At 39.9% G+C, this 17,875-nt stretch overlaps 2 protein-coding genes across 2 annotated transcripts; both read left to right on the top strand.

The window, feature by feature from the left end:
* The first annotated feature begins 11,595 nt into the window (after nt 1-11,595).
* On the top strand, nt 11,596-12,431 carry LOC145786888 (uncharacterized). The gene is made up of 2 exons (XM_082598628.1): nt 11,596-11,758; nt 12,136-12,431. Exons 1-2 carry the CDS (start codon nt 11,596-11,598, stop codon nt 12,429-12,431), a joined length of 459 nt encoding a protein of 152 aa, XP_082454754.1.
* A 919-nt stretch (nt 12,432-13,350) lies between these two features.
* Nucleotides 13,351-13,839, top strand: LOC145786887 (uncharacterized). The gene has a single exon (XM_082598627.1). It carries the CDS (start codon nt 13,351-13,353, stop codon nt 13,837-13,839), a length of 489 nt encoding a protein of 162 aa, XP_082454753.1.
* Nucleotides 13,840-17,875: the final 4,036 nt, after the last annotated feature.

Raw genomic sequence — 17,875 nt, 5'->3', positions numbered from 1 at the left:
GCTTTGGTGCTCGCCGAGTTTCAGATTTATAGCCTATATTCTGCTGCCACCGCGATCACTTGCCTGCTGCTCATCACAGTCAAAATTCTCTCTGCATTCATCCAAGAATTTATCCAAGCTCTTCAGCAGACCAATGGCTGGTGTCAGTTCAATAGTGGAACTTTGAAGCAACTGGCTGTTAGTATTGAAGCGCTGCAAAATATTCTTTTGAAACCTTTAATTCATCTGGAAAAACAAAACTATTAAGATAAATACTTAGTACCGTAGTTTAGAAAATAATTATTTTGAAAACATGACTAAATTTCTACTGATTTTAAAGTGGCCTGGATTTTTGACTGGCCTATAGGCACGTGCCTACTTTGCCTAATATCAGAGGCGCCGGAAGCGGGGGGGCAAGGGGGGCGGATGCCCCCCTGCCCTCAATTTTTCTGCAGATGGAGGGGCAGGGGAGGCAATGGTGCCCTTTTAAAGTCATGTAAGCTACTGCACATTTTGCAATATAACAATTTCTGCTATTCGCCTTAAAACTTGTTGTTTTTTCGGCAGCCATCGTGGCCTACTAGGAGCTCCTTCTCGGCGGCCAAATCTGCCTGCTTGAAGGCCAAAATACAAAATAAAAATAACGATAGCACAAGTAAATAGAATTTAACTTGCAACAATGCTAAAATGATCACTTAGCGTTGTTGAAGTCTGGGCCTGGACAAGGAGATTTAGCTGATGGGGGGCCCGGGGCACTTTTAGATCGGGGGGCCCCCGTGCAAAAAAATTTTTTGCGCCCATGGCGCGATAAACCGTCTCTACGTCTACAGTAGCATCAGTCCAGTACTGCACAGCATTTTGCAGAAACTTTAAAGGCCAAAAGGAAAAAAATAACACAAAATCACATTTTTTTCCACATAGGAGGGCCCTTCAAAAGTCGAGGGGCCCGGGGCAACTGCCCCCTCTGTCCCCCCCTAAATCCGGGCCTGGGCCTGGGTGACGTACTACAATAAAATCGTTGCACCACGCAATAACTGCTTTATCGGGATTGTAATCCAGTAGCCTACTGCGGGACCATCTAACGACACTCTCACGAGTGTTTCCAATCTGGCTGATTTTAAAGAAGTTCGTCACTCCTCTAGAATTTTTTTTTAGCAAAAAAAAGAAACGTTCGACATGTGTTGACGATGACGGCAAGGTAATAAGTATTTCAATGATGTGAAGGACATTACTAAAAGAAGCATAAATTTGCAAAATATGATCAAAAAATATTTTCCGCTTGGATGTCAACTAACCTAGTTCTCCTTTTTAACAACGATTCAATTTCCGACAACATCGAATCGACATAAAAACGACAATATTGCCAACTGATGTAAATGAGCACATTGGATTAAGACTTTGTTAAAATAAACGTCGGGAATTACAAGCAAGACTTACAGCGCTGGTGATCGCAGATGGATATATTCCATCAATAACAAATATTCCCGCACAATGCAACAGTGGCGATTATGACGCGCTGACCTAATTTTGTGCCACTCTTTGATACTACATATTTTCGACAGTTAATCCACGATCATTCTATTGCGAAATTAAATACAGTCAACCCCGCTTAATCGGACCACATCGGGACCAAGCCAAATTGGTCCGATTACGCGGGTGGTCCCATTAAATGGGGAGAACGAATTTCGTTATTTTTTTCATCGTTTTTGAAAATAGTTTAAGCATTTTACAATTGCGGCTATAAACACAACCAAAACACCATCAACAATACAGTATTCGGTGCTGCACAGTAGCGCACCCAGCATGGGGCTAAGGGGGCTCAAGCCCCCCCCAAACTCGCCACAAAAAATAAAGTTTTTGTATGTTCCCTATGTAGGCTAGGCTATACCTTTTGCTTACAGGTTAGATATGAATAAGACACAACAATACAACAGAACCGAGCATTATAACAATATATTTTACATAATTGCCGTACAAATAATTTTAATAGTCGAACGTTTTCGGCTTAATTTTAAGCCCTAATCAAGAATCAGAAAATAATTAATAAATGCAATAAATTTCAACTTCTTGAAGGTAAATTTACATTAGGAAAAGGCAACTACATAAATAACTACAAAAAATTTGCACCACAGGGAACGTGATACATCAATTAAATGTTGAGGAGAATGGACGCGCCTCCAGCAAATAATTGTTTGTTTAAATTTGGGTTGTAGCGTATAGCGTTAACAATGCTTCCTGAACTTTGGTGTCAAATTGGGATTTTCCTTTGCGTAAAATTATAAATGAGTCAGCAGAGAATTTTTGATCTGTGCAAAAAGAACACTCCATGATATGGTCTTTGATGGCACCTTTCTTTAACTCCCTAAAGCTCAGATGCTCCCGTACTCTCGTGGTCAAATGTCTGGTGGACAACTGGACATACCGATGTACCATAGCGTCATACGTCAATGCCAAATCACACGGACATGTAAAACTGTATAGGCCTACGACATTTGAGCAGAGAGACGAAGGCGTCTGGGACTTTAATTGAAAATACGAACTAATTCTAAATGTTTTGTAAATAGGAAAAACGTCCACATCATATTTACTGTTTACAAAATTAGTGTTTTGTTTTAAACTGTTTTCGTGCTAGTTGTTGGTTTCGCACTTATCTGTGTTGGCAAACGGAAAGCTAATTTTATCTTGTCATAGGTCTAGATGACGAAAAGTCGAGATCTATAGAAGATTGCGAGAGTGGACGTAGGGATGAGAGTGTTGATGGTTCTAATAGCGTGGGGTTCACTATAGGCCAACTTCTAATCTGATTTGAGAGAACGAATCCTGATGTATCGGCAAACCGGTGGGTAGTGGGCCGTGAGTGCCTTTAAATATTAATCAAATGGATGGGCACAGTGCCGGTCTTAGGGTATTTCGGGCCCTATGCGGAATATACTTTGCTGGCCCCAATGACAATGATCCAATTCAGTAGCGAAGCTAGATATTTTGAAAAGGGAGGGGGTGGTCTTACGGTCGGCGGGCGAAGCCTGACGGCGTGATCGCCGAAGGCCACCTTGTGGCGGGGGGTCTGGGGGTCCTCCTCTAGAAAATTTTGAAAAATTACTTTGAATTTGGGCATTCTGAGAGCATGTTCAACAAAAATTTGGGTATGAATATTACTGTAAAGTGGTGCTGTCCGGTGGCATAGCAAAAGGATAAGATCATGCTTTCCTCAGCATTTTTCGGAAATATAAAGCTATGTCTCGATGTTGATTTGGATGCAACCTATTTCGTCCCCTAAAAAATTCTTACCCCGATTCCGTACCCTGAAATCGGAGTAACAAAATCAAATTTCGACTTAATTCGTCCCCTGAAAAGATCAAGAGAAATTTTGAAATGTTTGCGGCAACTCCGATCAGCGACTTCGGCTCTGTTGTTTTTTTTCTCGATCTTTTCAGGATACGAAATATTCAGGGGACAAAAAAGGTTGCACCCGTTGAGTCTCTATGTTTTCTTGTTGCTAATTCCTTTGTTGAATTCACTTTGTTGAATTTTTCCATTGGAAATAACAAAATTACTGCATTTTCTGAGTAGATTGCGGGCTCCCTAATTTGCGGGCCCTGTGCGATCGCACGGTTTGCACACCCCAAAGACCGGCACTGATGGGCATTGGCCTACTGTCACTATTATCGCAAATCACTCGGCCGACATTTCTGAATTAGCCCCCCCCTAAATTTTTTTCTGGGTGCGCTACTGGTGCTGCATCACAATTACTGCAATTCTGATAGATGACAATTGACCTTATGACGTGACAACAAGCGTTTGTTTATCTGTAGCCTACTTCACTTTAAAATGGCTTAGCGAGAACGTAGCACGTTGCCCATCAACAACTCTTGACGCGCACCTCGCAGAAAAATGTACAAAAAGTAAAAAATTGTTAATCATAAAGGCCTATTTTAGGGCGGAGGGTGGTCCGTTTAAGCGGGGAAAAATGTACAGAAAAATGGATTTGGATTCAGGACCAGTGCAAAATGGTCCGAATAAGCGGGTGGTCCTATTAAACGTGGGCCGATTAAGCGGGGTTGACTGTAATTGGCTAGAAGAAACTGGCGGCCAAACTTGGCCGATTGAGGAGGTAGCACCGGCGGTCATTCAAGCACTACTTAGCGCGTTAGCGGCCATGGCCGCAGGCTGCTTTAAGGCTTGACAGTAGGTTAGGCTACATCATTATAACATAGGCTGTCATTTTTTAGAAATGCAAATCCGGGACGCATATTGAAAACTGCAAATAATCTTGATGTAGGCCTAATACAAAATAATTTAATGCAACTAATTATTTAATATGGGAAAATTACCAATATATTTCTCAAACGAAAACATGGGAACTTAATATTTATGAACACATGAATCAGGCCTAATAATATTTTTCTGTGCTAAGTTCCTTTTTCGAAAGTAGGCTACAGTGTTAGATTTTATCTTTTCATAAAATTCAATACATGTCAAATTAACATTAATTTTGCAAGTGAAGAGAGCTTTGACATTCTGTTTTAGCATTTGGCCTCTGTCATCAGACCACATATTGTTCATAAATGAAAAAATTCGTTCAACTGGTGCTGATGTCCCAGGCAAACAAAGCACAAACTCGACAAGGTTTTGAAAGTTTGGAATGGTTATGTTTTTGTTAAAAGTTCACTTTTGTTCAAGAGATGTCGTTGCATTTTGCCATGATTCTTTCCTCTCACTCTTAGACATGTACGCTATTTCTTTACCAAAAAGTCCTCATCGAAAAAGAAGTCGATGTTGATCATTTGCTTCTGAAACATTTTGTTGATATTTTTCGCAGACCCACTTGAGAAAGAATTGTTAAAATGACTAGCTCAAGAATTTTTTCCAAATCTCAAATGGAAAATTCCGGGACAAACTGGTTAACCGGGCGAGACAACGGGACAAGGCCTTAAAATCGAGACTGTCCCGTCTAAACTGGGACGTATGACAAGCCTATAATAACATAGCATGATGCCCTTCTTTGCATACCGGACACTTGTATTGTAGGCTATCATTACGCAATACATAGTAAGCTGATCTTAAAACTTGAAAAAAAATCGGCCTTGTAGTAAACAAAAGTGCCCTTTTTTCGTAATCTTGCCACCCCAGTCAAAAATCGCTCCGGCGCCCCTGCTAATGGTTAATCCGGCACTGGGTGCACGCACCACTATGTGGTGCGAGACCTGTTTTCAGGGGTGCGGAGATGCTGAGTCATTAAGGTTAGTTATGAAACAACGCAAAATATTATGCTTGTTTAAAGGTTTCAACAAGCACTCTTAATTGTAGATGACTATAACTTTTCGGCAATTCTAAAAGGGGTGCAAGAACTGGTTGGTCATTTCAAGGTGATGCCAACAAGGCAAAAGGTTAACCACTTATCTAGTAGCCCAAGATAGGCCATAGACTGCCAGGTGTCTCAATTGTAGACTTTGTTTTTCCCATTCAACAACAAAATTGGAAGGTTGAAAATGTTAGATTTTTGTGGTTAGCCTACTATAAATTCGAACAGATAATAATCTTCAAATTTCAAGGTTTATCGATTATACTGTAATTTTGACAGCCAATGAGAAACGGTCATCTTTTTCAGGAATTTGCACAGAAATATAACGTGATCATGTGAAGATAGTAAGATGAGTGGGTAGTTGTGAAACTAACCCTCACAATCCATCTTGTTTTTTACCAATGAAAGTACTTTCCAAATAAACATCACTGCGACTCTTTTTATACACTGAAAAGTTTATGTAATGGCCACACACACACCATAACACACAAAAAGAGTTACGAGTTCTAACGATTTAGCAGTAAAGACAACTTTTGCAACAAATTAAGCTTTGTTATTAACACTAAAATACAATTCACAGTGATACGATAAGTTAACTTCTGCTCAGGAATCAGAATATGTTTTGTTGTGCCAGGCGATGATTTACCACGTATATAATTAAAAGTACTAAAGCATGCCACCTTCTTTGGTGTTGTGTGGTTGACAATGACGTCACAAAATTCTACTTCTCTTTCGGTGGTCAGCAATAAAAAAATCCCAAAACGAAAAAAAGTTTTCGAAGTCAAAAAACTAAACGTATTAAAGATAACGGTAATTGTACGAGCACTTTGTTTATGGTTGTTAAATAAAGTTTTGGAGATCTTCTCACGACTAAGCGTTTGGCAAAAGTGGTACAATTCCTTCTTTAGTTGTAAGTTAAACCTTCACAACAACCTTCTATTCATAAAAAGTGCTAGAAATACCGCTGCACCAAATGCCTGTTTATCAGAATCATTTAAAGTAGCAACATCACGTGCGCAATTGCATGAGTTGTTGTTCACCATAAACGCTTTGCAAAACAATTAGAGAACTGTTTCTGGCTGTGTAGACCTAGTGCTATTAAACATTAATATTAACAAGTTGTATCAGTGTGGTTTGGTGCAATGCAGTGTCTGAATGGCGCTGAAGCAGCAGCTGTCGGTTCAACGCTTTTGAAAAGCACGCGATGGTGTCTTAATAATAACGGTATGATTTGTTTATTGTCGCTATACAATAGCCAAGGTCTTTTATCGACTCTTTTTCAATTTTGTATCATTATTGGCCTGCGATGTCACCCCATTATTGAGGTCATGTTGAGAGCCTTCTACATTATCATCGGACTCACCTTCATTGCGATATGCAATCGGCTTTATGCAAGATAGCAGTTTTAGCTTACCACCTTACGCAATAAAGAACACAGAAGGATTGTTTGCCTGTTTGGTTTTACATGTTAACAAGCAGCAGAGCTTCAAATATAAGAAAATACCGGCTCTTTTTCCAGCATCGTACCGCGATAATAAATATTTAAAACTATTGTGAAGTGCTATCGTGTAAGTGTTACATCATTTCACCACATGGATATCAAAGAACGTTTGTTCTTTGCAAAAGCTTTCAAGCAAACAACGTCTACGCACCTTCTGTATCATGTTTTGCAGTGGTTTAATCTTTTCTCTCTCCAGACGTTTTAAAAATTAATGAAATTACTTTGAAATATCTGTAGAAGTTAAACATCAAAAGTTACATTTTGCACTTTGTTTTTGAAAATGTATATGGACGTCGCATGCTCGGATGAGGCATCTCATAATAATTAAAAATGTGTTTGATGGTTCGTAGCTTAATCTATTTCTGCAGATTGTCACACGATGGAAAAGTGTGGTCAACTGAAAAGTTACAAAGTGTTTGATTACCTTTTACTGGTTTGATAGGTAGAGTTTCGCTTTTAGCAACATGATTGTTGCTTACTTCACAAGTGTAGATAAAAACGACCTGTTTTGGCCTGATGCTGCGGATTCACTGTGGTGGCAGTGGTGTGTCATTTGGTTTCGGAGCGCAGTTTCCAAGCCAAGTGCAGTGACGAGAGAACTATGTTCTAAAAGCTATTGACCTCCACCACCGCAGCGAACCGCAGCATCAGGCTAAAACAAGTTTACTGCTTTGTTTAGTTTGTGCATGATCAGCAGTTGCAATATCTCTCTTCAATAGTTAAGCACAGTGAACTGCAAAGTTAGTGCAATTTTTAAAATTCAAATTAAGTTAAATTTTTTGATCTCCTTTAAGCTACACCTGGATGAATATTAACTTCAAGATAAAGTTAAAATATCGTCAAAGAAACAAGGTTTTGCTCACTTAATTTCGGCATTGGAGAAAGTTTATTGTCACCAGTGCTTTATAAAAGATTCCTACGTAATAATTACGTCAAAGGTTACATGGGGACCCCATAGGCGCCTTTCAAGTACAAGAACGGAAGAAAATGAGCAGTAAGTCTTTCCGGTTGTTAAAGTCTTGTTCATATTCATGGACTCTTGCAGCCATTTAAAGTATTTTGAATATTATTGCTTGCTATTCCAAGACCAATCAGTCGTTGATATTATCCAATTCATTTATTAATTGTTAATTCTAGAGTAGTATAATCTCAAACGCACCGAACTTTGCTTCGACACAAGATAAAAGGCTAAAATGGGATCAACTCAAAGTTGCAAATATTGCCAATCAAGGCTCAACAAGGGCCAATAAAAAGATGCTGCTTATAGAATTAAAAAAATGAGGATAAGTATTTTCAATATTTGTGTAATTGTAACCTTTGGACACAACCTAAAAGGACAAATCTAATCTTACTTTTTCAAGTCTTTTTTTAAAGTAATTTCTTTTAATTTTTCTAAGTTAATCAGCCATCAGAATTCTGAATAATAGTCAAATACTGTGCGCGAACGGGCTACTTGTTCTTCACTTTTCTTTCTTCGGTCTCAGTTTTCAACGCCTTGCAAAATGAAGAGATACAATAATTGTGCACTTTTGTTTTATTAATTCAGTTTCTTCTCTCTAGGGATAAGCAAAAAAATAAATAACCGTCCTGTAACTCAACCAACTTAAAACTTTGGTGCATTTTTCTCAACCTAGTCAAAAAATGAAACGTGTAACTTACAAAAAATGTGAGATCATCTGAAGGCAAGCGCGAGACTAATTTAGTTTCTCGCGCGGGCTTGCGGTGATTGAAGCCAAACGTCACACCAGCCCTCCCCCAGATGAACCATGTGATATTCCAAACAAAAATGGTGAATCGACAAAAGATAAATGATGTACAAAATAATGCAATACATAAAAAAGCGACAATAACATAACTGAAGATCACCTAAACGTTGTTCAAACTAGGATTTGTACAAGGCATAACATGACTCCGTCCGTAAGATTTCTGTTAAGAAACCTCTGAAATTCATCGGACAGCAATTCGCTTTAAAATTTACCAACTTAGCTCATAGTACCAGGTGTGCTGTGTGTAATGTTGTTAAATACTTATACTTAAATACTTATCCTCAAGTATTTGCTTTCAATTCCATCAAACCTCTCGCACGTGTCTAAGGGTCCCTCGAATGCTTTTATTTGTCAGCTCGGATCTCATCGGCCACAAATCCATTCTTTCTGGATGTGCCACAGCGATCCGGAATTATAAATCTGACTGGTGCGACGCCGCCAGGATTGTTATTCAATCCTGCCAGTACATAAGTGTAGAAAGGAACCTGTGCGGGGTAGAGGAAAGCGTTTTAAATATATATGAAGTATAATTAACAGTATTTACTTATGTATGCTAACAACAACACCCTGAATGACATGTAGAAGCGATACTAACGAATTTATCAACAAAACTGCACTCAATATAAAAAATATATACCCGCTTGCATCCGTAAGTTTAGTTTGAGATTTTTCGTTTACAAACTACAGTACAATAAATATTCAGTTTATATGTTCTCTTCTCCTTTGTAAGTCCTTCTTTCTTCTTAAAATGAATTGACTGGAAAATCGTCTCTTTTTTAGAACTTTCCTTTGAAATTGTTTGTCCATCTTCCTCTGCTTCGTTGAAGTATTTACGGTTGTTCAATGTAGTTTCTATAACGTTAAAAAATTGTAATCACGTCCAAAAGATCACGTCGAAAAGAAATCACGTCGGGGTCACCAATGTGCGCGAACGGGCTACTTGTTCTTCACTTTTCTTTCTTCGGTCTCAGTTTTCAACGCCTTGCAAAATGAAGAGATACAATAATTGTGCACTTTTGTTTTATTAATTCAGTTTCTTCTCTCTAGTGATAAGCAAAAAAATAAATAACCGTCCTGTAACTCAACCAACTTAAAACTTTGGTGCATTTTTCTCAACCTAGTCAAAAAATGAAACGTGTAACTTACAAAAAATGTGAGATCATCTGAAGGCAAGCGCGAGACTAATTTAGTTTCTCGCGCGGGCTTGCGGTGATTGAAGCCAAACGTCACAATACCACCTAACTCCACGCGTTCATCTCCGACGCTGACACATGCCCCATCGCCTGACACTATAAAGACAGGCGTGGGTGCACCTTAACCGTCTTTGCATGGGCGTGGGACTTTTCCGCTATCCATGCTCCAATGGGGAATGGCTTCTTCTTCCCCTATGAATAGGGGCTCCGAGTGGGGGGTAGTCGGACAAGTTTTCCCCCTAGCAAAACATTGTAAAGGAAAAACAAGTAGTTTTTGCACTTTTGTGAGGGGCCCATTTTTACTACTAAAATAAAAATGTAGCCTACCAATTCAATAATAAACAAATTCTTAAATGAAGTGTGTAGTTCCAAGTATTTCTCAAACACTGCACTGTAAATGTCACTCCAGATGCTTCTCATCAATGTTGAACAGCTTCAAGACGTAAAATCTAAAGCTGAAATGATTTCTGTATCACTGAACGGTTTCGATTATATTGTTAGCAGTGGCGCCGGCAGGGGGGGGGCAGGCGGGGCAGCTGCCCCCCCAATGTTTTGGGCATCATCTTTTTAATTTTTTTTTTTTATTAATACATATTAATATTTTTTTTTAATATTTGGATCCCAACCTCAAGTAAGTCAACTCAAGTTGCAAGGGGGGGGGGGGGGGGGGGGGGGTAAAAGCTCTTTCTTTAAAAAAAGTATGGAAAATCTTGATGACTAAATTGTACAGTAGATTAAAAGATTTTCTACAGAAGCAAAGATGTAGACTTTTTAAAGTTTTAACTAACGTCACATTGATGTAGAAAAATAACAACCTGTTAAAATTTTGATCCCTCACACTCCCATGACTTCTTCCGCGCGCATTTTGGCATTGGTTGCTTGCAGTGATTCTTTCACTTAAACAAAACGTTTTGTTTCAGCAGTTTTGCGTTGTTCGATTCTTAAGTTGTAAAGGAGACTCAATTTCTCCAATATTTATCATTTATGTTTCTTCTTTAATCTCAGCAGAGTATAAAACTTGTAAAAGTTTTTCATCCATACGACGTCATGAATGAAATTATATCTCAAATCAGCGTAATGACGTGACATCATCTAAACATTTTACCGAATAATAAATTAACAAATTCGATCGTCAAAAGTGGTTTGGTGGTGGTAAATATTACGTAATGAAAAAAATGTGATAAGGTTGGAAGACATTACGTCATGTATTTTCAATACAAATACGAAGTTTAAAATTTATTCTTTTGTTCATAGTCGTAATCCACCTTCGAAGCGGTACTACAAAGAACAATTTTCGATAAGGGGGGCATCAAGAATAAGTCGACATGACTTTTAACCCTTAGAAGGTTGGGCTCCTGGAATCTTGCTCAGTTTGGGGGGGGGGGGGCTGTCAATTCTTCTTATGCTTTAGGAGTGATATCTCTGTTATTTTGGCATGGTTTCAAAATTTGGGATTCACTTTGTAAAATTATTCACGCTGAGCATATCCGAAAATTAAAACTATGTGAATTTTAAAACTGCTCATATACGTTGAAATGTTGAGGTCACTTATGAGCAGTGCAGGATTAAGGTGGATGCTATTGATGCTGCAGCATTAGGCCCATTCCTGAAATAGGCCCAGACGAAAACAGACGTGAATTTTCCGGACGCTGAACAGTTTTCCTTTGCTTAATTAACCCACAAATAATTCTTATTATGAAATTTGTAGTCCGACTTTCGCACGCCTAGGCACAGTGTTACGCCTAGGCACGTAAGATAAAGCAAGATTTTGGCATAGACTACTTATTTAAGATGAAAAATTATAACACTTTTCGAGCTGTTTCAGGGCCCTTCATTACTTCAGCCGCAGATAAGATGCACGGCTTTATTAACTCTGAAACGCTGGAGGATATCACCAATGATTTAGGACAGTGGGGTAAAATCAACGCTGACACTCGAGAATATTGGGCCAAGAAAGGTTCAAAACACTGCCAACACACTGAATCGATGTTTGAAGAGAGCGCCAGACAATACCTAGGTGAATCATTCCAACGTCGATGCACTAAGACCTTCTTCGTGCGTACGCATCCGCTCAATGGTGAAAAATCCTATAGACAATGGTTGTGCTACTCGCCTTCGACCGGGAAGGTGTTCTGCTTTGCATGCAAGTTGTTCGGTGGTAATGCTGTTCAAGCAACCAAGTTCGTATCCGGCGGTTTCGACAATTGGAGGTCAGGCGAATCCAGAATAAAAATGCATGAAAGCAGCGATGGTCATCGCAAGGCTATGTTGTCTTTTGGGAGCCGACAGAGGGAGGCCGGTCGTGTTGACTACCTAGCGCTAAACAGGTCGAGGAAGAGCGGTGTTACTGGCGCCAGATTGTAAAGCGGCTCATCGACGTTCTGATATTCCTAGCTAAGCGTGGCCTTGCTATAAGGGGCGCGGATGAGATCATAGGTTCCCCTCATAATGGTAACTACCTTGGCATCATTGAGTTGTTGGCGGAGTACGATACTCTGCTGGCTAGCCATATTAGAAAATATGCGAACCGCGGGAAAGGTCACATTTCTTATTTGTCATCCACAATTTGCGAGGAGCTGGTGCAGCTCATGGGACAAAAGGTGCAGGACACCATCCTGAAAGAAGCCAAGAAGGCGAAGTATTTCTCTGTCTCAATTGACTCTACACCTGACGTATCACACCTCGACTAGCTAACGATTGTTATTCGATATGTTCTGCCGTTGGGTCCAGTTGAACGGTTCCTGACATTCTTGCCTATGATGAGACACACCGCTACGCACATGGCTAGCATACTTCTGAACTTTCTGAAGGAAAATGGCTTGGATGTTACTAACTGCAGAGGCCAGTCGTATGACAATGCGTCAAACATGTCAGGAGGGTACAACGGTGTCCAGGCAATTGTGAAGCGAGAATGTAAATATGCTGCTTTTATTCCATGCTGCAACCACAGTTTAAACCTGGTAGGAGACCAGGCTGTTAATAGCTGCGCTGGCTGTACCAGGTTTTTTCATTTTGTCAATGGACTATACGTTTTCCTGTCTGAATCGACATATCGCTGGCAGAAACTGAAGAATCGCTGCACATTAACGCTCAAAGGTTTGTCTGGAACCCGATGGTGTGAACGTGCAGATGCTGTCAAAGCGCTAGTAGAAGGGTGGAAGAGCATTCAAGAAGTCCTGGATGAGCTTGCGGCAGATAAGGAGCAGAAGGCCGATACGAGAAACCAGGCCGACGGATTTTCGCGCAGGATGGACGAACTTGAGACAGCAGTTATGGCGACTGCCTGGAACGATATCCTATGCCGTCTCAACAGTACGAGCATTAGCCTCCAAGACCCTACAGTCAGTCTGAATACGGCAACTAGTTTATTGGCATCACTGGTCGACACGATTCAATTTGCACGGGACAGATTTGACGTGTATGAGCAGATGGCGATCGAAAAGGTTCCTCACGGCGAATACAAGGCTGAAGAACGTCGAGGCCGTAAGCGAAAGCGAATGCCTGATGAAGGAGCTGCAAACGAAGAAAACCTCACCCCTAGGGAAAACATTCAAAACCCATATATATCTGGTCATGATCGACAGACTGTTAGCTGAACTGGAAAAGCGAATGAAGGCGTATGAGGATATATCTACAACATTCGGATTTCTTTCGGAGCTAACGTCATTGAGCATAAAGCAGATCGAGAATAAAGCTCAAAATCTCGTTTCCTCGTATCCAGATGACTTGGAAGACACGCTGGTGGCTGAGCTCATACAGTTTGCTGCATTTATGCGCACCCAGAAATCGGTGAGTGTGAACGAGTCAGCAGAGCTTACCATGTACAAGCTTTTGTCGTCGTTGAACCTTTCTCAAACATTTCCAAACGTCGAGATTGCTTTGCGCATCTATCTGTGCTTGATGGTGTCTAATGCCTCCGGCGAGCGGAGCTTCTCAAAACTGGGAAAAGTCAAAGGAGAGCTGCGGTCCTCGATGAGGGAGGAAAGGCTAAACATGCTGGCGCTTATGAGCATTGAACATGAGGTGCTGAGCAGCCTTGACTGCACTGACATGATCGAAGATTTCGTGCTTGCTAAGGCTCGAAAAACAGTAGTATAAGTAAGCAGCACTAGCGCAGCATTGACAATATGCCAACGTTAAGTTGATCTGGATTAGCCTTTTCTTCATTAACTCCGCTTTTCAGGCAATATTGGTATTGAATTGTGTTGGTGTTACATAGCCTGATGTTACTCTCGAGTTTTTACGATAACACGTCGTTATTATTGTTCATGTTCATTAAAATTTGGCTGACTGCGTCGAAAGCAATAAAGGCTCTTTGGTCGGTCTGATTACGCGTGTACGGTGGAGTCAGAGTGTCGAATGCATATGTACCAATGCCTAGAAAAAATAGGCCTGTTTTTGCGCTGCAGCATCAGGCCCAGTTTCGTCTTAATCCGGCCCTGCTTATGAGTGTAATTTGTAGCGTGAGTTTACACATTATTTTTTGGTAGAGTAATGAAGAACGTGCATAGTAATGTTGTGATTAATTTTTTTTACATTAGTTTACATACAGCCAATGCCCTTCACGCTGTGAAACAGTTAGGATTAACGAGACATGGGCCAAATTAATTAGGCTACTTTCATCCAGCTGGTGGGAAAATGTTTCACAATAGAATATGAAATATTTCAGAGGATGTGCTGAGAAATGCCTTATATCTTTCAATCTATAACCTTTATTCGCTCAAAATTTCAGCTAAATAGAGGTGAATAAAAGTTAGGAAAAGTCAAGAAATTTCGTAGTTGCAGCCTCAGTGGTTTTAGAGATACAACTGTTGATACAAAAAAGTTGAATTGACAGCCCCCCCCCCCAACCTTCAAAGGGTTTGCATTGAGTCAACAGATCTATGCCTGGTTTACGTCAGTTCCGGGGATCAATGAAATATAAGGTTGTCATCTTCAGTGCAACAAGACCATTGATTGATTGGTTTAGTGAGGATTCGTAGTCCCATTGCTTTCATTTTGAGTGATCATACTGATTTTCAATTTATTCCTACAAGACGTTACGTAATGAAAAAATATATAACTAAGGTTGGAAGACATTACGTCATGTCTTTTCAATTCAAAATGAAGTTTAAAATTTATTCTTTTGTTCATAGTCGTAATCCTCCTTCAAAGCGGTATTACAAAGAACAATTTTCGATAAGGGGGGCATCAAGAATATGTCGACATGACTTTTAAGGTTTACGTCAGCTCCGGAGATCAGTAAAATATAAGGTTCTCATTATCGTGATTGTAAACCGCGGGAAATTTTTTCTCTAAAAAACAGATTCCCGGGAAGTTAAACATTTTTTCCAGCTCTGGTAGAAAACAAGAGAAATTAAATAATATACCACTGTCTTGCATGTCTTGCACCAGTGGCGTAGCCAAGGGAAGGGGGTTCGGGGGTTTCAACCTTTCAAATTGAATTTACGGATGTTAATACATTGTTTACAAGAAAAGTTGTAGCCTATGATGTAGTTTCTCGTCAAACTGTGCAAGGATGCAAGCCATCTGCAACTGCTGAGATCGCTTGTTCGATCTAGATTAACATCTAAACAGCTATTCGTTATACAAAACTTGAATATATCAGAAATAGCCTAAAGTAACTTCATTGTCTCAAAGCTTTTTGTTTGACACTCATCAAGATGTATGACCTCTATGACGCTACATTTTCTAAACTTTGGGTTGACTTCAGAGCATAAAAGTTAGTGACTTACCGGAATAAGATCGTTTTTTGAATCAACCAAGGAGAAAATTGACCTACTAAAACTGTAATAATCTCGCAAAAAAAAGCAATCAACCTATGTCTCTAAAACAAAGTTTGCCTAATTTTAAACGAAACTGCATTAAAAGAGCGAGTTTTGCCAGTACCAAACATTCAAATATCTCAGTCTGGAATTAGCAACAAGAAAACATAGAGACTTAGCTTTATTTTCGAAAAATGCCGAAGAAAACATGATCTTATCTTTTTGCTATGCCACCGGACAGCACCATTTTACAGAAATATTCATACCCACAATTTTGTTGAAAATGCTCTCAGAATGCACCAAACTGAAAGAAATTTTTCAAAATTTTCTGGGGGAGACCCCCCAGACCCCCCGCCGCTACATGTCGCCTTCGGCGAACACGCCATCGGGCTTCGCCCGCAGGCTGTCAACACCCCCCCTTTCAAAATTTTTGACTATGCTACTGTCTTGCACTGTCAATATTTTGCCCCCCCAATGTTGAAGGTCTGGCGGCGCCACTGATTGTTAGTTTCAACTTGAAAGCTAGTGCTGCTTTAGCTAAGCGTGAACTGTTTTTGCTTGACAACTGAACTTTAACTTCAAAATCTGCGTTGGCCAGGCATATGATGTTGTATCCAACATATCTGGGAAAGGGAAAAGTATCAGTCCAAGCTCGATTAAAGAAAGTAAACCCTGTCTATTTTTTGTTTATGGATGTTGTTGCTGCTTAGATCTAGTTGAGTTTTATGGTGTTACTTAAATGCATCAAGTTGGAACCAACAAGAGCTTGATCGGAAGCTGAGTCAATGCTAAAGTAGCCAACAACCAGCAGTTTTAAATTTGTGACTGCTTTGCATTATGTTGTTTACGGTCCTAAACAAGATTCACTGATGAATTTAATGAAATTAAAGGAAGATGTAATCTAAGTCAGAGAAAGCTACTACTCGCAAGCTAAAGTTGTTGTTGCAATTATAAATTTAAAAGAAAATGATTTTTTTTCCTGAGGACAGAACGCTTTTATAACTCCACTTAACTAGCTGAATCATTCGAACGAAATATATTCTATAGCCTACCTACCGTAGGCTATACATTGCAAAAGATTCGATAGTTGTTTGAATTGACAAATGTATCAACAAACTCAAACATATCATCGATGAGTTTGAAGTTCCATGAAAATTTCATCGTATGTCTGATGTGCAGTTGCAGGCATGTGGGACAAATTTAAACCATTTGCACAACAATGACATTTTGGATGAGTTGGCAGCCTACTTTTGACAGAAAGCTACACAGCAAACTTCAGCTGCAAACCAGAACGAACCACCCCATAGTCTCTATACAAAGAAATTCCGAACTTCCGAAACGTTTTTCCAAATAGTTTTGTTATGAAATTTTTTTTTTTTCGGTAGCTACCTCCAACGGTTGCGATTTGAGAACGTGGTTTTAGCAATTACTGAAATTTGTAAAGAATTGTTTGCGCTCCACTATGACTCAAAACCGATTGAAAAGCATAACTATACATGTTGTCCATCAATTCAGACGTCGCAAAATTTAATCATTTGATGCTGTGATCCGTAACTTTGCATTGCAAAAAGTCCGGAAAAGGTTGAATGAAATCAGGGATGTCCAAAGTCCGGCCCGCGAGAAGTGTTTGTACGGCCGCGCCTGTTGTACAATGTGTTATTTTTGGCCTGCAGACACACATAAATCATATAGGCTAAATTCAACTTGCATTTTTTAGAAAATTAATGTAGCTGTTGGCCCGCGAACACTTCAGTATTATCAAATCTGGCTCGTGTGAGAAAATGTTTGGACACTCCTGAATTAAATGCTTGGTTGAACTATTTTCGTGCCTGTATTGTGTGCTTACAAAGCTTTCTAGACAAAACAGTTTGCCTCAATGGCATTTTTGCTGCAAGTGTGATCCAGTGATTATTGTTGATTTTTACATAGAAGGAAGTTCTTTTTATGCAGAGGAAAGTAGGCTAACTTTAGCTTAACACGAACATGCAACGCAAGATGCAAATTAGTTGTATATTTGCTAAAACATATTATGGGGCCCATTTTTCGCATTGTTTCCCGACCAGTGCTGAATTCTCTCGGAGGCCCTGCCTGTGAATAGCCTATTCTTCCCCCTGTGCCGAAGAACAGACCTCAGACCACATCATCAATGACTGTACCACCTTCAAGCCACCTAACGGAGTGGAAAGTTTGGGCGTCTTGGTTGATGAAACCAAAGACTGGCTGGGCTTTAATAGCTTTCTAGTGTTGTTTGAGAACATCGTGAATCTGCGGTAGTAAAAAAATAGACCCTCGGCCCCAGAGGCTCACACGACGAAGAAGAAGAAGCCATCTCCCTCAAGCAACCCATATGGACAAGAGCCTGCCGTTTT

The sequence above is a fragment of the Aplidium turbinatum genome, chromosome 17 (genome assembly GCF_918807975.1).
Source record: "Aplidium turbinatum chromosome 17, kaAplTurb1.1, whole genome shotgun sequence".
NCBI lineage: Eukaryota > Metazoa > Chordata > Ascidiacea > Aplousobranchia > Polyclinidae > Aplidium > Aplidium turbinatum.
Note: the sequence above shows the minus strand (reverse complement) of the source record. Positions and strands in the feature narration are given on the sequence as shown.